At 44.7% G+C, this 22,854-nt stretch overlaps 1 protein-coding gene and 1 pseudogene across 1 annotated transcript; both read left to right on the top strand.

Moving 5' to 3' along the window:
• The window catches only part of LOC131482719 (large ribosomal subunit protein uL30m-like), a 142,251-nt pseudogene extending 124,259 nt beyond the window's left edge, over positions 1-17,992 (top strand).
• Positions 17,993-18,370: 378 nt separating this feature from the next.
• LOC131482718 (uncharacterized) lies at positions 18,371-19,036 on the top strand. Its single transcript, XM_058677961.1, has one exon. The coding sequence runs from the start codon at positions 18,371-18,373 to the stop codon at positions 19,034-19,036; it is 666 nt and encodes a 221-aa protein (XP_058533944.1).
• Positions 19,037-22,854: the final 3,818 nt, after the last annotated feature.

The raw sequence follows: 22,854 nt of genomic DNA, 5'->3' as shown, positions 1-22,854 counted from the left end.
TGCTGTCATTGCCTTAGCATGAATTCTTCAGTTGTTGAATCACTTGTTTTTCCTATGAGGGAATTGATGATTTGAAACACTTTGAGATGTCACTGTGGAATCTTTTAAATCCGCACAGCTTCCAGAACATGATGAAAATATGGTGGTTATGATGAAAAGCTTTGGAGTCAGCCAGACCTGAATCGGAAACTCAGTTTTCTCACTTTTGAACTTTGTGAATTTGCATGTCCTACATGCTCCTAGACTCTCATGGCAACAATCCTCCTGGTGACAGTGCTGCTTTTTCTGATAAGACAGGAAACTGGATAGAAGCAAACATCCAACTTCAAAAGTCACTTTGTAACATGGAACTACCTCTTTACCTCTGAGTCTCGACTTTCACTTTAATTGGCATGAGCATATCCACTAATATAGAGAATTGTTAACTGAGAAAACACACAAAGTCCTCACACAGCTCTTGGAATATCATGATTAGCTGTTGTTAACTGTTATAACACAGGCCAGAAAATACAGGACTATATACACTAAAATCATGGGTTTAGAGAAAAAGCAAACTCTTCTAAAATCTGATGTCTTGTATTTAAGATATGTGCAGAATTGAGAGCTGTTACTCAAATAAGAAGATTTTTTAAAGATTTATTTTATTTTTTATTGGAAAGGCAGATGTACAGAGAGTAGGAGAGACAGAGAGGAAGATCTTCCCTCCAATGATTCACTCCCCAAGTGGCTGCAACGGCCGGTGCTGTGCCGATCTAAAGCCAGGAGCCAGGAACTTCTTTCCAAGACTCCCACGTGGGTGCAGGGTCCCAAAGCTTTGGGCCATCCTCGACTGCTTTCCCAGGCCACAAGCAGGGAGCTGGATGGGAAGTGGGGCTGCTGGGATTAGAACCAGCGCCCATATGGGATCCTGGCACGTTCAAGGCGAGGACCTTAACCACTATGCTATCACACCGGGCCCAAAAGGGTTTTTTTTTTTAAAGTCTTTTCTCAAGTTTCTCAAGTATACATGTTTAATGCTTTGGTGAGTAAATACCAATCATATTATGAAAGGATTAAATTCTGGTACATATAATATACACACATATATTTATTTTATAACATACTGAGGGTCATAAGAAGTTGGTTATTTAACTCTGTCTCCCTTGGTCTATCCTTAAATAGCTCACTTAGCTTGTTAAAGGAGTAAGTCACTTTACTCTTTATACCATGTAGAGAGAATAGTTCTTTGATTGCCAAGATGAATGTATTAGATTAGTTTGTGGGGTTGATAAGTGGGTTACGAAACTTGGTTCTGTTCAGACAGCTAAAATCTTCACATCATTGCATTAGGCAACATATAGCTGAGAGTTGTGAGTGGACATGAGTTTCCGCAATGGAGTACGAGTGCCATTTATGTCACAGACACAACAGGGGAACCTGACTGGCCAAACAGGATAACCACATTTCAGGGATACATCCCCATGGGATGTGGAAAACAGGAGGTGACAATAAATGATGGTCAATAAATGAGAAATAAGAAACTGTCTGATGACAGGCTTGAGAAAGGTTTTTTCCTAGAACATTCAGTGATGGTGCCACATCTAGATTCCACTCAGAGCTTAAGAACGTAACTTTGGATATAGGTTTGTGACTTGAATACCCAGATTTCTGAAAGTGTTATCTAGGGAGGGTGAGGAGCTGGGAGGAAGAACGGTAAAGTGCTGTACATTCACACACGAGTCAGCTCCCGCTCCCACACTCCTGTGGGAACAATTCTCCTGGTGGCAATGCTGTCTTTTCTGATTTGACATGAAGCTGGAAAGAAGTGCACATCCGATGGTCCCCTTAATCATCATCATCACTCAGACAGGAAATGATTATTACCTCCACTTCACAGATGAGGAAAACTGTAGTTTCGAGATGTTCAGGAACTTGCCCAAGTTCACAATGCTAGTATGTGTAGACTTAAAATAGACTCGCTTATTCATGTTCTTTCTACATCCTGTTAATGATAAAATGATCCCTCAAGCACTATTGCAAAATTTACAAGTATATTTTAAATTTAGCACACAGAAATGAAAATAAAGAACAAGAGTTTTACCAGAAACGGATTCTGCTAAGTTTTTTCCAGAAGTTAACAAGTCCTTTCAAGTTCTACCTTAATAAAAAAAAATCTAATTTTCATTAAATCCCAAAATCTTTTGTAGAAACCAAGTGGCTGAAAATCAGTAACCCAGAGTGCTGAAGTATAAATAGATATTCACTTAGTACTGGTTGGCATAGAGGAATTGCTGAAACAAAGATAATAGAACACTGCTACTGGAATATCTGATAAATTTCCTCAGGAGCACATTTCCTTCCAATTAATAGAATTTTGCCTCTTTAAAGGAAGTATAGACTTCACTGCTAAAATGTTTCATTTTCCTCTATGCTTTACTCTTTAGCTGAATTAAATGTACTTCTTAGCGAAATACATTCAATAACAGGCACATGAGAAGCATATACTCTCAGGCTTATCCAAAAATATCTTTATTTCTCACTTACATTAAATCATGATATCATAGTGTACTGAATCTTAAAATGAGGGTGATTTTCCTCCGGCATTAAAGCAGACATTCTGATTAATGCATTTCAATTTCCTGATGAGAAGCTTCCTGTTAGTCTAACTTTTTTTCCTCCTTTCTGAATAATGTCATCACCCAAATTTCTGTTAGGATTTTTTTTCTCTCTTTGGTAATCCTATAGCTTTATTAAATACATGTTTGTAAAATTTTTTTCATCATAATTTCCCTTGGCTTACATTCTCAAATCTGTGGTTCTTCAACCTTGATATTTATATATGCCATCCATTGTTGAAGATTATCCATCATCATTTTCTCAAATGTGCCTCTCCCTTATTCAGCATACTACTTCCCTCCAGAATTCCTACTGGAGAAATGCTGCTGCTTTTCTGTACCTCTTAACTCTTATTTCTTCCTGTCTGTGTGATGCTTTCCAGGTGACTGTCCTGCTCTTTAACTTCATGAATTCTCCTCAAAGTCTCTATCATTTACCATTTTATTGAGGGCTCCATTTCAACGACCACTTCTCATTTCCGGTTCCTGATACATTACAATCTAGTTGTTAGTGTCTAATTTTAAAATTATATTTATATTTCCTCCTTTCGTTCTCTGATAATAGTAACTGGATTTGTGCATGAGCTATTTTCCTTACTTTGATTGGTGGGAGGGTAGGTTGGCTACAGGTCAGATGCTGTGAGAGATGTGAGTGCTTGGGACAAGTTAAGATATTTTAAGCTGGAAGCTATGAAAAAGTTCTGGTAACAAACTGGCAGTAATCGGGTATACGCTTCAGATAAAATTCACTAACAAAATGGTTGATAGGGTATCTCTGGGTAGGTAGAGGCTAGATTCCAGGAGATTCTTGCAATGTTTCAGAAAAGACCAACCTCTAGCCTTCTGAATGAGGCTAGGATGATGCAAAAGAACAGCGGAAAATGAACATTCAGTGTCCTGGTTAAGGCAGTCAAAATAGCTTCAAGATGTTTCCTAAGTTGCTTCTTGGATTTCGACAAGTTAAACACATTTTCAGCATCGTGTGATTGTTGTTTGTTTGTTCTTGTCATAATTTTACATCCATTTTTGTTTCCTCTTTACAAAACCCATTTTAAAGCATGTTTTGTTGCTTGAACTCAGAAAGTTCTGCCTCAGGTTTTACATGAGATTGCTCCAGTTGCTAATAAACAGGAAGTTCTTTATTTTGGCATTTCATCTCCTCTCTTTCCCTCCAGGCCAGTTCAACCTGGTGACAAGATAAAATTTGAGGTAAATTCCAATCAAGTCCTCATTTTGTTTAATAAGGAAAAAGAATCTTCCTGTGGCCAATGGAGCTTTGGACTTCAGTAGATTTGGGGGGAACATTTGCACTATGTGACTCCTAAGGCATTTCCAAGACCCACTTCCCGGTCAGTGTCCTGGCTGTCACCAGTCCACTTTGACTCAAACCCAGCAGCTTTGAGGGTTAGGAGGAGTTGCTGGTGTTCGGCTTGCTCAGTTGAGCCAGAGACAAATTAGATACGCACTGATTCCACAGCACAGAGAACTGGCCAAGATTAGGCCTAACATGAACTCTTGTGGGTTGAAGATTCCTATGCAAGAACAGTCCTTTTTGAAAATTGGGATAATTTGTTTTTGGCAAAACATTGTTTCTTTTTTTGAGAGTGAGAAGAAAAAGAGTGTGGGAAAAGCTTTGGAAATCTTTGTAAGACCTCTTGGACATGGACTATGTGTTACAAAACACATTTTTGACGAGTTAAGTGTTAACCAACCAAAAACAGACAGATTGTCTTTCCCATGTTGGCTTCAAAATGCATCAGGGCAAGTGCCACTGCTGAATATGGTTGAGAACTTGATGAACTCTGTCATTTGCAAAAGAGTGTCAAAGAATCCATGTAATGACAGGACAGAATGGAGTGTGTGTCCCTTTTTTTTTTTTTTTTTTTTTCAGAATGTGATTGCAACTTTTGGGGAGAAAAAAAAAAGTGAACAATACCAACTCAAAAGCAACTCCAACTGTCAGTGGACGGTGGTGCAGAATGAACATTTCAAAAGAGAAAGAGATTAGTTTTAAACCATAATGAGTTCTCATTGTCATTGGAAACTCATCCAAGAAAACATTTTATGACAGTTTTTGACAGGCAATGATCTGATGCTTGAAGTCTCCCTGGGGATATGAACTTGCAAGCAGATAATTACAATATTTCGTGATTTTATAACACTCATGGGAACAAGGAGGAAAGTGCTAACTCTGGTAAGACAGGGAAAGATCTTACAGAATTGTTGGTTTGAAGTGGGTCATCAAAGATGTTCAGACATCCCCAGAGAAGGAAATAACATACACTATGATTAGGACTCATGAAAGAACATGATGACCATACACTAAGAATGAAAGATTTGCCTACCTCAGGCTAGTTAGAAGAGAGATTTTGAATCTACTCACCATAAAAAAATAATGAAAGTTTGAGGCAATGAGCATGCTAATTACCCTTAGTTGATCAACACTTGATGTATGCATAGAACATTATAAAGTACCTTATAAACACTAGGCATAAATTAAAAGTTTTTTTAAAAGAAAGTGTAAGTTACAAATGATGTGGCTATGTTAGATTGATGGCCACCACTTAGTGATGAGTTACTGGATTTTTACTTAAAAAAAAAAGCAGAGAAAAAGACAGAAGGAGAGAAAAATAATGGTCAAAACAGATTTAGAGCAAGCCAATGTAAAAGCCAAGAATTCCATCTGGACTTCCACAGGGGTGAGAAGAACCCAATAATTTAAGTCATGTGTTGTTTTTCCAGTTACATTAGCAGGGAGCTAGACTGGAAGTAGAGTAGATGAATTGAATCTACTCATGAAAAGTGGTGGTTCAACTTTCTCAGCCACAATCGAAACTCTTAGTTGTTTCGTTAAATCATGGATCCCAACCTTCAGCTTAAGACTTCAGGTGTTCAGTGGGGCCATGAGGTTTATTTTCTTGTGAAAATTTTTAAATGGTAGTGCCATAACTACAAAGGAATAATAGCAAAGTTCTCTGCATGAGACACAAATTTAACAAAACAAAATTCAGCTGACAGACACTAAGGATGATTAAATACTAAAATACTGCACTTGCTTACAAGAAGTTCCATTAAGAATGGTAAAAGACAAGTCAGGCGCAGTAGTCTAGCAGCTAAAGTCCTCGCCTTGCACGTGCCAAGATCCCATATGGGTGCTAGTTCTAACCCCAATGGCCCTGCTTCCCATCCAGCTCCCTGCTTGTGGTCTGGGAAAGCAGTCCAGGGTAGCTCAAAGCTTTGGAACCCTGCACCCGTGTGGGAGACCTGGAAGAGGCTTTAGGCTCCTGGCTTTGGATCAGCTCAGCTCTGGCCATTGTGGCCACTTGGGAAGTGAATCAATGGACAGAAGATCTTCATCTCTGTCTCTCCTCCTCTTTGTATATCTGACTTTGCAATTAAAATAAAAATAAATCTTTTTTAAGAAAGAGAGAGAAATGTATATTAATGAAGAATAAAATGTCCTCCCATTGAAAATTAATTTCAGTGATTTTAAGAAGAGTGAATAAAGATGAATTAATACTCAGAATCATCATTGTCACTATAGCATATTAAACAAAACAAGAATAGATTAAGAGAAAAAATGAGAACTAGATAGCAGCCTCCTCAGAGACAGCTCAGAGCACAGCGGGAGCGGATGGGCACTGCTGCACAGTGAGCTGACACATCACCTGCTTTCCTGATTTGCATACTGGGCTGCCTGAGATGGACTCCCACCCCCACTTCCCATCCAGTTGCTGGGTTATGCTCACTCTGGAAGGCAGCATCAGGTGAGACAAAGATGGAATTCCTGGTTCCTAGCTGCAGTCTGGCTCTGCCTCAGCTGTGGTAGGAACTTTGGGAGCCATCCAGGAAATGAAAGATCAATAATTCAATCTGTCTCTCGCCCCTCGCCCCCTCACACCAATCAATCAATAAATCAATCAATCAAAGAATAAATACGTTTTTAAATGGAATAAAACAGACACCAACTTTCTACACAATTTAACTGCTCCTAAAAAATGAGGAAGAAACCAATGGTGTTTTTAAGTTTGTGAAAACTTCAGAAATAAACGATCCTCAAAGTACGCAAAAGATCAACCATGGAGGATGATTCTGAAAGAAGAAAAGCACAAATAAAGAAACTGGAATGAAACTCAACAAACAGTAGCAACTGCATTTTTTTTTCACTATTTCTCATTTTAAAATGTTTGTGTTTGCTACACTTTGTTATCTGTTTTTTTATTCTACTTTGGGATGCACATCAATTTATTATGGTTATAATATTTTAATTTTAAAAATTACTAATTTTTTATTGCATTTCATTTTATAACATTGTTTCATAGGCTCTGATGTTCCCCCTCCTCTCCCCGTGCCCTCCCCTCATGGTGGATTGCTCCACCTTATTGCAGTATTACAGTTCAAATCCAGTCTTGTTTCTTTCATTGCAAGCATGTGCCATGCATAGAGTCCAGCATCTTATTGTCCAGCTCAATTCAACAGTTTCTTGAGAAGACCAACTATGGTCTAAAGGCATAGCTGGCAGAATATCATTCCGACCAATTAAAAGCCATAACATAACATCAACAACAGTTTCCAACATTATGGGGTTAATTGACATTGTATTGAGTGACTGATATGTTAGAAAATGCGGGTTCTTAACCACATCCTGTGACTACTTCATTAACATTTCAATTTTAGTTTGTATACAACTGGATTCTATCTACCTTAAAATGGCTATAGGATACTATTCAGCTGTCTCGTGTCTATTTTCATTTAAAAATTATTAATTTTTAAACAGAAAAATTAAACTCCAAACAACTGCACTGGGTACTAGAAAGTGAACGTGTAACCATTTTAGCAACAGTTATAAAGGAAGAAAGAACCATATAATTTTCATTTTTTACTAGAAAAATTTATAGTTATGTTGATATATTAAAACTTTAAAGTCACCAATAAAAGGATAAAAGTATAGCCCCTAAATTCCAATACAACATGGGGGGGGAACAAAACATTTTTAGTCCAAAATTTAAAGGAGGAAAAAGTATAAAAATACAATATTCTGTGTTATATGAAATAATTCCAAATACATCATTGACTACAATAAATATACTTGGATTATAACTAGCAATTAAAGGGAAGAAATAGCATGTTAGGGGCCAACATTGTGGTGCATCGCATTAATCAACAACGTGCAGTGCTGACATCCCATGTGGACAGTGATTTGAGACCCAGATGCTTCAATTCTGATCCAGGTCCTTCTGATGAACCTGGGAAAGCAGAGGAGGATGCCCAAGTCTCTGGGTCTCTGCATCCATATGGGAGACCTGGATGAAGTTCTTGGCTCCTGGCTTCTGCCTGACCCAGCCCCAGCAACGTGGCCATTTGGGGAGTGAAATAGCAGATGTAAGATATCCCTCTCTCTCTCTCCGTCCAGCTCTTTCCATCTGTCTCTCTCCCTAACTGTACCCTTTAAATAGGAAATCTGCATGCTGGGTAAAACAAAATAGGATCCAAGATGTAACTTACAAAATAAGAATCTAAAGCTAATATTTCTAAACAGAAATATGAAACATAAAGGAGGAACAACAAATTCAATGTGATTAATAATCCAAAACAGAATGATGAGAGACACTAGGTACTGTCAGGGTGGTATGGCCATAAACAGAAAACAGACAGATGTATAGTATTAATACCATAGAAAATACGCATTAAGGCAGATCATCTTAATAAGGATAAGTTGGGGAACATAATATAGTCCTGATAATGTAATTATCATGCAGTTACCATAATTATCAAATATCTTCAAGACAAATTCTAAATTAACAATATTAATAAGAAAGATTAATAAGTTTAATGAAAGATTTAATGCAACTATAATAGAATTGATCGTTTAAACCTACAAATCACTAGGCCGGGAAGAAAATCTGAACAACTATATTAATAGTACCCAGAGGTCTAGTAGTAAGAATTTACCTAATATGGGGTGATAAATTCAAGAAATAGAGACTATACATTTTATTTCTCAACAATGCTTGGAACTTTCAAACGGCACATCTTTGAGCAAATGTTCATCAGGATATTTCATCTTTCGAGTATGTTTTCTCCTATTTTTCACTCTAATTTGCTCTTGATGACTTATGTCTTCCGTGTGTTCGCTGAAGAGTCATCACGCCAGGCACACAGTGTGCACTGTGGCTGTGGTCTGAGACTAATGTGTCTGCTGGGAGCTCCCCAACTTGACCAATGTCTTCCTCTTCAGCCTTTGAGGAGTCATTAGCAGAATATTTAGTCACATTGCTGTGAACTGAACTTAAACTTGTGGCCCTGAGTTCAGAGACATTCAAGCTCCCTGAAGAAAAAAAAAATTCCAAGTTTTCCATCTGGAACCCTGCCAGCCTTTGGAGTAAGGTGCACAAGTCCTCTGTGCTCTTGGACATTCTGGAGAGAGAGTGCAAAGAAGCTAGTGGGATAAGCCTAAAGATGATGCGCATTTGTTGGTGGTCTGTTATGTTGCCGCTGCCTCATATACTTCAGCCTTGTACGAACTTTCCCAAAAGGAACCGTTACGGGTCAGACTAGATGCTTCTTCTGATCCAAGCTCTCAACTCTCCAGGTTGCTATTACTGGGCTTGGAGGCTTCCTGCCTTTACTTTTCCAGTTGTTCAAAAGAACCAGCACACTTCCCTTCAGACTGCCGGTGATAGTATGGTCTTAGGCTAGCTTGGGCATTGACTGTGCTGTGATGAGCAGTGCCCCTGAACTCTAGCAATCACTTACATCCCCACCTCTTTTCAATTCAGTCCTTTCCTAAACTGGTATCAAAATCTTCTGATGTGGGTGAGGAGGTATTATTCTCTTTGGATGAGCAATTTGAGACTTACAGAATTAAGACTGACATCCTGAATTTCACATGGCTTTGTGATAAAAATATTAAAGCCTACATTTCATAACTCAAACATCATGGGCTGTCACATTCTGACCCCATGAGTAATTCTTGTAGTTTCTCATGGGAACTACCTGCCTTCTAGCCACCTGTGCTAACCTGCTACACTTCTCTTCTAATAGTCCTGCTTGATCACTGTTCTTTGCCACCTTTCCTCTCAGGCGTCATAAACGGACCTTGGCTATCAATTTTCTTATATTAAAACATGTCCATTGGGGCTGGAACAATAGCCTAATGAGAGACACTAGACTTCTTGCATGTGCAGGATCTCATATGGACACCAGTCTGTGTCCCAGTTGCTCTACTTCCCATCATCCACCTCTCTGCTTGTGGCTGGGAAAGCAGTCAAGGCTGGCCCAAGGCCTTGGGACCCTGCACCCCTGTGGGAGACTCAGAAGAAGCTCCTGTCTCCTGGCTTCAGATTGGCTCAGCTCCAGCCAATGTGGCCACTTGGGGAGTGAACCAGTGTATGGAAGATCTGTATCTCCTTCTCTGTATCTCCTTCTCTCTGTAAATCTGCCTTTGCAATAAAAATAAATACATCTTCTTTAAAAATGTTCATTTTCATTTTACTTAGAAGACATGGAGAGATTTTTCCATCTACTGTTTCACTCCCTAAATACATGAGCGAGGTCGAAATCAGGAGCCCAGAAATCCAGTCTGGGGTGGCTGGCAAGGACTCAGATATTTGAGTCATCACTGCTACCTTCCAGGCTACACATTAGCAAGAAGTTAGAATCCAAAGTAGAACTGGGACTCCAGCCTAGACACTCTGATAAGGAATGTAGACATTCCAAGCAGCATCTTAACTGCTGCACCAAACATCCATCCCAATGACTCAATTTTTGAGAGTTGACAATGATATCTTCATTTAAAAAAAAAAAAGAAGAGGGGGAAGAAGAAAAACAATACCTGGCAGACTTTATTAAAGCAAAACTTTTTCATGGCTTACTTTTACAGTGCTTCTAATGACATCAGTTACCTGACTCACTGATATTATGCACTGTCATATTTTTCTACATGCTGTGTCTAACCCAATACTATAACCACTATAATGGTGGACACTGGTAGCACAATATCCCACTTCAGGCTTTCTTAAAGCCAGGCAGCTGTTGGCAAAGATGAACAGCTTCACTTTGCCTTGTCTGAGCGCCTTCAGAGTCCGTTTGCATCCCAGTGTGTACTCTCTGCTTCTGCTAATAAGCTGGAGCATGGAGGTAATTGGCCATGGGGACCTCCTTGTATTCTTCGTAACCAGAATCTTTCTGTCTTGGATGTGAGATGGCCTCCAACCGAGGGCAGCAGCAAAGATAGCCAGGAAGTAAGCGGGATGATGTGATCCTTTTTGGATTCTGTAGGTTGAGAGTTTCTCTACCACTTCCTTGTTTATACTACATCCAAGAAATGCACCATTCCTGAGATGCAAATAACACTTTTCTTATATATCTGAGGATTACAACTATATATTTTTAAACACCAATTTCTATGGAAAATACAATCTATGGCTGGCAAATTCAAGTATGTTTCAATTAAACATCAACTTTTAGGCTAGTATTTTTTAAAGTAAACACATGGCGGGGCATGGAAGGCTATGACAAACATAGCAATCATATTTTCTTTGACCTGAAGGTCTGGGTGTATGCAGCTAAGTCTTCTGTTCAAACCAGAAAGTGGGAGATGATGCTACAATATAGCAGAATAACCCTTGTAATGCCAGTGTTCCATATCCGAGTGCCAGTTTGAGTCCTGGGTGCTCCACTCCTGATCCAGCTTCCTGCAAATATGCCTGAGAAAATGGCCCGTGGCAGCTCTAGTATTTGGGACCCTGCCACCCACATGGAAACCTAGTTGGAATTCCTGGTTTCTGACCAGCCTTCCCCAGTCCAAGCAGCCACAGTCATTTGGGGTATAAATGAGCAGATGAAAACTTAGTGTGCGTGGATGGTGGTCTTTGCTTTTCTAAATAACTAAATAAATCTTTTTGTTTTAATTGAACACTAAGTAGGCTTTATGGAGAATACTGTCTTTTCTCTCCACTTACATTTGACACTGAAATTTCCTTCATTTTCAACTTTTCAACTGCTCTGGTTGGCTTTATTTCTGTTAGGTAAATACCTGATCACATGAAAGGCATTTACCTTCCTTCTATATTTCCATATCAGCCTCTTGATAGATGAGAAATGGGTACAGAGAGAGAGATATAGATATAGCTCCCCGCCCTCTTCCAAATCCTCTATTTCCAAAAGGTTCGGGGCATCTGTGTCCACAACCTGATATTCCCATCCCTTGAGTTCCAACCTTGCCATCACAGGACTTTTGGATCCAAAGTTGAGCTCAGTGGTGTTTTGCAGGATGGCATACATTCTTTTTAGCTGTCAGTGTTATCATTCTGTCTGATGAGTTTATTAACAGCAGATTTCAGATGCTGAGCTAAAGTTTACATAATTGGAACACTCAACCGTCTAAAAATTAGACTGCAAAGTTCACTGGAATGGTAACCATCCTCCTCCCACTCACACAGGGACAGAACACACAGAGCCAGAAGATAACAGGGCGGGTGTCATAAAGATTCTGTGATTGGAGCCACCTCCTCTCACCCTGCATCCCTCAATATCAGCAGAACACCAGAGGCCTGCAAGTCTGCTGCAGGGGGCAGGAATGCCTTTGAATGAAACATGCTTTAGTTGTATCAGAATAACAGGAAGAGACAGATTCTCTTATCTAACTTAGACTGCTTTATTAGATCCTTCCCAGTTCGATAAGAGCTGAGAATATTTGCCCAGAAGAGGCCCAACAATGGAAAAAGTGACAGAGATCTTGCAGTGGGATGCAGAACACAAAATAGGGGCTGAGGAGCAGAGGTCCTGCAAGGGTCAGATTAAAGGAAGAAACCCCAAAAGGTCCAGCATGCCCCATGCCTTCCTCATCATCAATTCTGTAACAAGTTCTAGCCTCCATCAGGTAGTCCTGGCCTTCACCAAGCCCATCAACCTCTGAGTGTCTATATATTCATGGGTCAAACTGGAAATTGATAGCAAAGTCAATCTGCTTCCCAGCCCACCCACCCTATACGTCTTGCCCCTCATCCACCATCTCACCATCAGAACAATCCTGGCCCTCAACCACTCAAGAATCAACCCACTGTGTATCTTCAAGGACACCCTTCACCCACCTAGCCAGGAATTAACTTGCTTGTGTCATTTCAGATTGTTCATAACATTTCCCTTTTATAAAATGGGAATAATAACATCAGTTATTGAGTAAACAACAGCAAAATATCTATACGAAAAGCATTTGTTATAGTTATCCAATACTTACAGATCAGCTACTCTGATAGTTACACTAACTCTTACGTGCAACAGTAATTTCTTACATGTGAACTGTTATTAGCAATAGCACCTATACACATAGCTATGAAATTCAAATGAACTGATATCCGTAAAGTAGTTCCCTGACAAACCATAAACATTCAATAAATATTAGCCCCTACTGTGACCACTGTCTACAGAATGTTTTTAATGCTCTGAGTTTAATCTGTCAGATGGAGTAGCAGCAAGCAGATTCCTATTGGAATTGGCACCTTTGGTGCTGCTCGGAGCATCTACGTCGGTTCTGAGGCTCTCCACACACAGTCACTCCCACAAATCTCACCACGCGGAAGGATCCAAGTGGAAGTGGGGAACCATGTGGCTGACAAGGAGGAACGGGGAGACACCAGTCTATTTCAGGAAAACTCGTCTCTGACTTTCTTCAGCTCAACCAGAACTGTGAGTAAATTCTTCCTGGCTGGGAGAAAGCGCATACTCACAGACCAGAGCCAGACTGAAGAGGTGGGCAACTTCCTGTTTCCTTGGTGAATGCTTTAGAAAATATTTAGCTGGGAATTTTTTAAATTTCCACTTATTATCCCCTTCCAAAGCCCACTGTAGGATGGCTGGGGTGAGTCAGAAAGCTGGTTTGGGGGCAGCAGATGACGGGAGGCTCCAGACTCCTCCTGGCTTGCTCAGTGACTCACCAAGACAGTGAGCTGCACATGCTAGCTGCCTCTTGTCAGGAGAGTGGGATCCTGAAACTCACAGGCCTGGAGTCTCCGAAAATCACAAGGCATTTCCTCCAGGTCTATGACTGGATCATTCAGAGAAAGGGAGTGCCTATTTTCTCACAAAACTCTCTCCTCTGATAACATCTCCTCTGGTGGCTCATAACAGCGTCTAACTGTTAACTTAGTCCTGTCTTTCCTCCCCGATTGTGGCCTGAGCAGTGAGCTCCATCTTGAAACTGTTCCAGATCTTCAAGTCCTAACTGGCCTTTCTTAGTTTCTTTCCTGTTTTCTTCACCCTGGCTCCATAGTGTCTCTGTTACTTCCTTTACCAGCTACCCCAAAAATGTCTGCAGCTGCAGAATTTTACATTCAATTTTTTTTTGTCTTCTTCATGCAAACCAGTAGTTATTAACCATTCTTAGTAGCAGAACACTTTAAAGCACCTGATGAATTTTACGTACATTTTTCATTCAAAAGTTCGCACTCAGAGGTGACACACATACAGCTCAAGGAGTTACAAGCACTGAACCTTCCCCACAGATTCCATGTAAGAAAGGAAAACAGCATCTCTGAGCATCCAAAAAATCAGCTAATTCTTAGAGCAAAGCCTGCCAGGTCCCATAGGAAGGAATTGGTACTCTAACGCACAAGATCAACATTGCCAACTTCACCGGAAATCTGTCTGAACCCTGAGAAGGTGAGTCAAAATGGTGCCACTCTACCACCTTATTGAGGCACAGACAAAAACAAAATCACTTTGTAATGGACAAAACACTACACATCACCCTGTAAGCAAACGTGACTAACTTTTCTAATTACTTCTTTATCAATTACAACTGCACACTTGCTCTCCTCTTTCCTTTCTATGGAGAGAATTTATTTAGATATTCAGTCATAGGCTTGACCCTGCTTCTGACATTTTGTAACTTTATTGAGCTAAACTGTACATACCATATATACAAATAATTCATCTGTGCTCAGCGAAATGGTTGTTAGTACATACAGAAATGGGAAGCTAGGCCCAATCAGCCTCTAGAACTGAGGAAAGGTAAGCCTAGCAAAAGGTTCTTGTGTGATTCCACTATTTTTTGAGTGGCTTGGTGCACAGTATCAGGGAGAGCTACAGCTTCTATCAACATGTGCCAGCAGAAGCCAGGAAACTCACAGGTGTTGGGATCTCGAGGGTGTTGGATCAAGGGAAGTATAGGGTTTAGCAGGGAAGAGAGAAAACAGAGCAGGACTGGCATCTGGTGTGCTTCTTGCAAGCCACACACTAGGCAAACTACAAAGAAGAGAAATTCACTTCTCCCAGCTTTGGGGGCTGGGAGGCCTAATGGCAGGGCATGGGCAGCTGGTGAGTGGTGGGGTTCTTGTTGTTGCGTCCTCCAGATCAGATTGGAGGACCAGGCCCTCACAGGAGGGGCAGAAAGGCAACAGGGATGCACTCTCTTAGTAACCCCCCTTACGATGGCATTAACCCATTCATGTCAGCCCCACCCTCATGACTCAGATGTCTCCTCAGGGGCCAGACATCCCAACACTGTTGCATTAGGAACTAAGTATCCAACATGTGGGTCTGGGAGGGCATAGTCAGACCACAGCAACTAGTTAGCAGAAGTGCCTTTCTCTGGAGCTTTTGGATGGGAAGAGCAGGGTGAGAGAACATTCCAGAGGCATAGCTCGGGGTGTTTGTGGTCCTGCATGTATCACAGGCCCTGTTTTCCTCGGGAGGGAAAATCTGTGGTCCCCAGTATTGCTGGGAATCCATCCTGTGTGCCTGGACCTGCTTGCTCAGGTGAGATGAGAACCCTACGTGTTGAAGTGAGTGAGTGAACCCAGCCAATTCTGAACTTTAGGAGAAAAGAATCAAGTAGGAACTGGAAAGGCTGGTGACCTAGACTTGACCACACCGCTAATTATTAACCCCCATGCTTCTTTGTAAATCCCCATGCTTTCTCCAGACACAAATCCAGAAAGAAACACCATGAAGACACGGTGACTCCTTTCTTTCTTTTGGACAGCAGTGGGGGTACAGGATCTCAACATCCCTCTAGGAGCTTACTGAAAATGCACGTTCCTGGCTCGCTGCTGTTTGCAGAGGCCACGGCTGAGGAATCTGGCTTCTTGTTCCACAACCCAAAGGATTCTGGGGCAGGTGACCCTGAGCTCCTTTTAATAAGTACCAACTTAGTGTCTCCTTGAGCCCACCAGGCAACAGCCGGTGCCAAGCCTTCGCTGAAGCAGAGACAGGAGTTGGTGTCTCGTTTCTCAGGCCAGTCACACGTGTGCCACTGGAGCGGACAGGTACTGACCTGGTGGTGGCCGAGGTGTGTACCCTGCAGCCCTCAGTGGAGTGCCTGCGTTTGAAGCCTGGCTTTGGGTCCTGCTAATGTAGACCAGGGGAGGCGGGGGTGTTGACCAGGTGGCTGTGTTCCTGCCGCCCAGGGGCAGGAATGGATTGAGATTGAGGCTCCCAGCTGCGGTGCCTGGTGTGTTGTAGGTATTTGGGGAAGATACCGAGTGGATCCTCCCTTGCTTGCTTCGCTTTCTTGCTCACTTACGCTCGCTCTCTCTCTCTCTCTCTCTCTCTTTCCCTCCCTCCCTTCTTTTTAATGTTTATTTATTTTCATTGTAAAGTCAGATATACAGAGAGGAAGAGAAGCAGAGAGGAAGATCCTCCGTCCGACAAGTCACTCCGCAAGTGACCGCAACGGCTGCAGCTGAGCCAATCTGAAGCCAGGAGTCAGGAGTCTCCTCTGGGACTCCCACACACGAGCGCAGGGCCCCAAGGTCCCAGACCATCCTTGACCACCCTCCCAGGCCACAAGCAGGGAGCTGGAAGGGAAGCGGGGCCTCCAGGATTAGAACAAGCACCCATGTGGGTGGGATCCCAGCATGCTCAAGGCAAGGACTTTAGCCGCTAGGCTACTGCACCAGCCCCCCCTTCTTTTTTAAAGAACTAAATAAAACTACACTGTGCATTGGGTGGTTGTGAGCTAACAGGCAACTGTGCAACCACAACATAGCAGGTCGAAACTGAGACACGCTTTGAATGTGCAAACACATAGGCCTGGGAAGACACGGCAAGGACACCAGTGAAGGGGCTCATAAAGAACAGCTGATTGCACTCAGAGAGTATCTTGAATAGACTCAACTAGGAGTAAATAAAGCCTGCTGATGTTAACTTCACAGCTTGAAATCTCTTACAGTGATGCTACTAGAAGGACTGAAAATCGCACAAGTGGCTTGAGTTTGTGCTTCACACTGCACTTCCCCTGGACGGTGCATCGTGGGCAGCCCTTCGCACAGCTCTGCAACACCACGCCCAGCTCCTCCCAGGGACCAGCTGCTCCAATTGATAAGGACGTTCTGGACACCGAACGACCACCCCTTCCCGCTCCTTGTGTGGCAGATGCTACGCCAGCCATGTGACCCATGCCACCCACTTACCTTCACAACAACCTGATGGGACGGCGTTACAACCCCCAGTCCCAAGCCTGGCCACTGCTGTAGCTTTTCCCACATTCCTGTCAAAACGCCACCCCGAGGTTTTGTCCTGCAGCTGCCTGGGACCCTCTGGAGACCGGATCCACTTGTTGGGTCACTCAGACTCCCTGGCAAGCCTGGGAACACAGCTGGCCTGAGCAACATCTCACCTGTCCCACTGTAGCACTCACCGTCTACTCGCCCCATGCCCTCGTCCGCAGGTGTGGACACTGGATGACCCACACCCCACAGCACAGTCCTTGGGTCTGAGGGGCCCAGCTCCACTTGCAGTTCAGTTCCCTGCTCATGCATACCTTGTATGGCAGTATTTGGTGCTTTTCATACACGTGGGAGATCTGGACGTGGCTTCAGGCTTCTCACTTCAGCCTGGTCCAGCCCCAACTGCTGCTTGCAGGTAGCTGGGAGAACGAATCAGTAGGTGGAAGATGTCTCTCTCTCTCTCTCTCTCTGACCTTTAAAATGAAATAATCATTTAGCAAAAACACATTATGGGAATATGGTTGCCATTTAAAGCAAACAAAAATGGTATATGTTGCTAATCACCTCCCAATAGGATGAGGTGCGTGGAAGTGAGGGAGGGTAGAGAGAGCTGACCTCTCTTTTTCTGTCATTTTCTGCCTCTGATTAGTTGCATGAACGACACGTGTGTGGATCCGCCGGCAAGCCCCAAAACTCGCCCCCCTGATTGTTGGTTATCTCTCCTGGTACGGCAGAAAGCCCCACAAGGCGGTGTGTAAGGTCAGGAAACCAGCGCCCCTGGCGCCCGGCGAGGCAGTCGGGTGCAGTACACACCGACGGCCACCAGGGGGCGGTGTCCGACCGCCGTTCCTCTGCGGGCTCCCGGGGAAAGACGCTGGAACCCGGAGTTTTCTCGAACTGAGAGGCCCAAGCGCCAAGCGCCGCGGCGGCTGCAGCTGGGGCGGTTAGCAGCGTGGACCGCTGCTGGACAGGTACGAGTTCATCACGGACTTGAGCCCTGGCAGGGTCCTTCTAGTCTGCTCCTTTGCTGCTGTCCACCTCCACCAGGGCCCCTCTTAGGCCACGAGCCAGGCCACAGGAGCCCCGTCCCTCTCCCCGCGGGCGCCCACTCCCACTCAGGAGCTCGCTCTCGGCCGCCTGCCTGGGCCTCGCTCCCCTTCGGCCCTTGGGATTCCTCCTGGTTCCCTGGGCCTCCTGGATCCGCGGCCATCCTCAGCGCCGGGACAGGCACCGGCCCTGGCCTTGTGGCTCTGCGTGAGCAGCGGTGCACCCCTTCTAGAAAGAGGCCATGCCCATTTCACAGCTGAGGAAAAAAAGAGTCTCAGGATGTGCGGGAACTTGTGCGGGGTCCCCCGTTCTCCTCAGAGCAGGCGACGCCCAGGCCTCCTCGGGCCGGCCTGCCCTGCAACCGCGTGCGCCCCCCCAGACGGAGGCAAAGCTTCCCCTTGTGACAGGACTGTGCCAGGCGGACCCCGCCACCTGTCCCTGGCGCTTACGCTGAGGCCAAGCCTGGCTCGGGTCCACGCCCCGGCGGCGCCCGCGGCTCCAGAGGCGTCTCGTCCTCAGCCCCGCGAGCCGCTCTCGGGGTGCCTGGGGGGCTTCCTTCTCGGGCGCCCCAGGGCCCAGGTGGCCGCTCCCCGGCTCGGCCACGCGGGGGCAGCAGCGGCCCGGCAGGAAGCGGCCGGCGCGTCCCGCCCACCTGCACGCCCAGAGGGACGAGCCTGCCCGGCTCAGCCACCAGTTCGAGGCTGCCTGGGGTCTTCAAGACGATCGGCTGCTTTTGCCTCTGCACTTGTCCACCCCGTCTGGACACTGTCCTGCCCGTCCCTCGTCCCATCCCACCCTGCCGACCGCGGGGTCACCTGGTCCCCTCACTCTATGGTCTCTCCCTTCCCGTCCGCCTCCGGGGTCTCCCTGATGGCCGGGAGTGACCAGCTCCGGATCTGCCGCCACGGGGCGGTGTGCAGGACCAGCTGCCCCCTGCTCTCATGATGACCTGACAGCGAGCCTAGTTCATTTCTCAGTCAACTCCGAACCAGGCGGTTTGGCATTGCCTGCATGCAATCTGTGGAGGGCTGAAGTGTGAGGACTGGGTTGCCAAGGGGCCCAGGAGAGGACCGCTGCCCAGCGCTGTCCCGGGCACTCTGCGGCACAAGCAGCTAGGGGCACGCGCTGGGGGCTCCAGGAGCGGCCTCTGTCCTGTTTTCAGGAGTCCAGGGAGTCTTCAGTGTGCCAGCCTGCAGCCTGGCCAGGGAAAGCGTCAGCCAGCTGTGTCCCTTAACCAGGCATGGTGGACACTCGCCCAGCAGCCACCGTGCAAAATGCCTTCCACCCAGGGCTCACGATGGCACGTCTGACCTGCCTGAGCGTCCCTGCCCTTCCCCTAGGAATGACAGAACTGCAAAGAAGACACGGGGCTCGTCGGGTGGCTGGATCTGAACGGAGGCTGTGAGCTCTGCGCGCACAGCCAGGTGGCTGGGACAGCGTGTGGAAGTGGGCTGGGGCTCACAGCATACCCCCACCTTGCAGTGTGGCTTCCAGCTTCCTGAGAGAGCATGGCTGTGCTAAGGTCTAGGCTGAGCGCCGCCCCAGCACTGCGGCCCAAGATGAGTAATTCACTCAGCAGCAGGATAAATGACTATTTATCGGTTTAACAAAAAGGTATCAAAGACAAGCTGATGAGTTTCATTGACATAACTTTCTAGAAGATCCCAGTACCTGCAGTCTGTTTCCTACCAGGCTGGGGACTTCCTGTGTTTCTGCATCTGTTGTTGAATTCTGCTTCTTTCATTTCTCCGTCTGAAACCTCCCTAGAAATTTCACAGGTTGATTGTTGCAGGGGGAAGATTGGAGGGTGAACTTAGATTTGAATGAGCAAATTTTAAAAAGATTAATAGTATTGATTGGAGCAGAAATAGACAGTCTGGACGCAGAGTGTAATAAGTCAAGATGCGTTTTAAAGACTGTGTTTGTGAAATTTCTACCTGGTGAATTGAGGATAGCAGTGGCAATTTGGTGGATTTCCCAGCTTGAAGCTTTAATAGCCTAGACATTAGAGCCATGGTACTCCCTCCGAGCAGTGTGGGGTTGCAGGAAGCTGGTGGTCCTCCTGGGCACTCCACCGTGACTCCAGGCACAGCTGTCACGGGTCCAGGACCTGCAGATCTTCAAGTCACCCAGCTTCAGAACTGGTGTTTTCAGATCCTTCAGTGTACTTGAGACAAAAAGGCCCCAGGAAGTCACTGTTCTGCTCTCAGTGATGCCAAGTGAAAAAAGTAAGAATGAAAACAAGAACCATGAATTTGAAAGTCATGTATTGACGCGAAAGAGAAAGATCTTCACATTTTGATAAGATCCGACAAAAGGTGCAAGATGGCAGAATACAGTCCAGTGTTATAGTAGGACTGCAAAGACTGGACAAAACTAGAACCTACAACTTTGCAAGGGTATGTAATGGCTTCCTCTTGAAATTCAGAATTTCTGCTGTCATCATGTTGTTATCCGAGATGATCAGAGTGTTAGCACCGCAGGCTGATTGCGTTACGTGTGCCCTGCTTGTTTCCAGCTGGAGTCAAGTGAACCCCAGGACGTCAATGTGGGATTTGCCCTATTAACCACTAAGTGACAATACGGAATTCTCTGAATTAGTGAAGTGCAGTATTAGGTCAACTTGAAACCCGGCAAGTTATTCTGGTAACGCACAGAATCTTTGTTCCACAGATGGATTACTCACAATGTAAAGATAGAAACTTTTGTAATCTCTAGTCAATGCAGGCTGATAACTTAGGAAAATTTTCTGATTTTTAAAAAAGACTTATTTTTTTTTTATTGGAAAGACAGAAAGACCTTCTGTTCACTGATTCAAGCCCCAAGTGGCAGCAACGGCCAGAGCTGAGCTGGTCTAAAACCAGGAGCCAGGAGCTTTTTCTGGGTCTCCCACAATGGAGAAGGCTCCCGCGGCTTTAGGCCATCTTCCACTGCTTTCCCAAGCCACAAGCAGGAAGCTGGATGGGAAGCAGAGCAGCTAGGACCAGCACCCGTATCAGATCCCAATGCATGCAAGGCAAGGACTTGAGCCACTAGGCTACTGCATTGGGCCCAAAACTTTATAATTTTAACAGAGAGAAAACCAAACTCTATTTTTTGGATTATAGTACTATTAATTCTAAAGCCCATTTAAAAAACTTATAAACAAATCCATCTAAACTTAGCCAGTTTTAACCACACAAAATAAATTTTTTGGTTGCTGATCTTTGACATTCAGATATTTCTGTAGCCACTCTGAAGTTGGCAAAGGGCTTTGTTTCTTTGTAAGGGAGTCTTCAGTAACATTCATTGAGCCTCTGTCTCTTCTTTTGCTCTTGGTCATTGTGCTTCTGCTTATCAGAGTCTTCTCTTTGGGGCAGGTTTCTAAGCTGTGTCACCCACAGGTCTACAGTTTGATTTTACTTATTGCAGTCGGTACACAATTGTTCGTAGTCACTTGTGCCACTCCCTCCAGCAAGTTCCAGGTTTGGGTTCTTATGTTAGGTTTCCACCATGGTCTCCATAGCCCCAACTCCTGGCTCACCACTCTCCACCTCCTGTGATACCATGCTGAGGCTGCACCATTGTTTGTACAAACTTTCTCCCACTTCTGGTTAGAGCAGGTCCCAGGATTAGGGAGACATCAGGTGTCCTATATATATATGTTGCTATTGGTGGTGATCTTGCTGGAATCTGTTGGCAATTAGGTCTGAGGGCCACACAGACCTATTTTGACCTGTACAAAGCCATAGTCAGTATTATTGTGCTGTGGGAAAAATGCAGTCACAGAGCTCAGTGAGTTCTCACCAAGCTCAGTACATGCACAGCTCACTGTTATCCCTGCAGTCTTAAATTCTTTGTCACACTAAGAAATGGTGCCTGATGTGCCACTACTAGAGCTCTTGATCTGCTGGCTGTCAGGTCTGAGGGTTACCTGGACCTGTCTTGGGTGGAACCTGTAGGATGCCATGTTGTTGCAGTTCACTGAGCCAGAAATGAGATCACTCCCAGCTCCATGTAAGCACAGTCCTGCCCCATAGCCCTTGCCTCCTTAAACAAAATGGCACACGATACAGCTCTAGGGGGTGAACTGGGTTGTGAAATCCACCCTGTTCCTGCACCGCCCATCTGGGACCTGCCACTCTGTCTCTGCTCTTGGTCAAATCAAACCAGCAGGATGGGCAGTTTTTTGTCTGGGTTCACCTCTGGAGCTCCCGGCTAATGTCCCCTCCCACCTTGTTGCTGGTGGAGTTCTGACTGCCTGTGGAGTTCAGATCGCTGTTTGCTTAATGCTGCTGGGGTATCAGTCACTGCAACACCACACCATTGTTTCCACTGCATTCCTGTGTCTGTCAGTCTCCGGGTACCCCTCTGCTGTTGTTCTGTCCTCTGTTTACGGGAATGTACCCTCTTTGCTTCACACTGGCTAAACATTCTCTGTCTAAACGTGTCCTTACCCTATTCTGCCATCTTGATTGTCTGAGAGGTACTTTGTAAAGGAGGAAGACTGGAACCCTCACACCTCAGAAGAGCACAGGAAATGCAGCTTTCATAATCCAGTCACTTCCCAGAGTAACAGAAAAGACGGAAACCAAGTTGTCACAGGCACCAAAGGCATGGTAAGGAAAAGATGCCGATTTGGACAACCCCAAGGAATCTGGTGATGTCCGGCAGGACAATCACACCTCTAGTCTTGGGCCCACACCTCTAGAAGGGTGGCTAGCTGTAGATCCACATCCAAGATTCTTCATCTCTGTCGAATGAACAGGCTTTCAACACCCAAA

Source organism: Ochotona princeps, chromosome 20 (genome assembly GCF_030435755.1).
Source record: "Ochotona princeps isolate mOchPri1 chromosome 20, mOchPri1.hap1, whole genome shotgun sequence".
Classification (NCBI taxonomy): Eukaryota; Metazoa; Chordata; class Mammalia; order Lagomorpha; family Ochotonidae; genus Ochotona; species Ochotona princeps.
The sequence above is the reverse complement of the archived record's forward strand: the minus strand, read 5'-3'. Positions and strand labels throughout refer to the sequence as shown.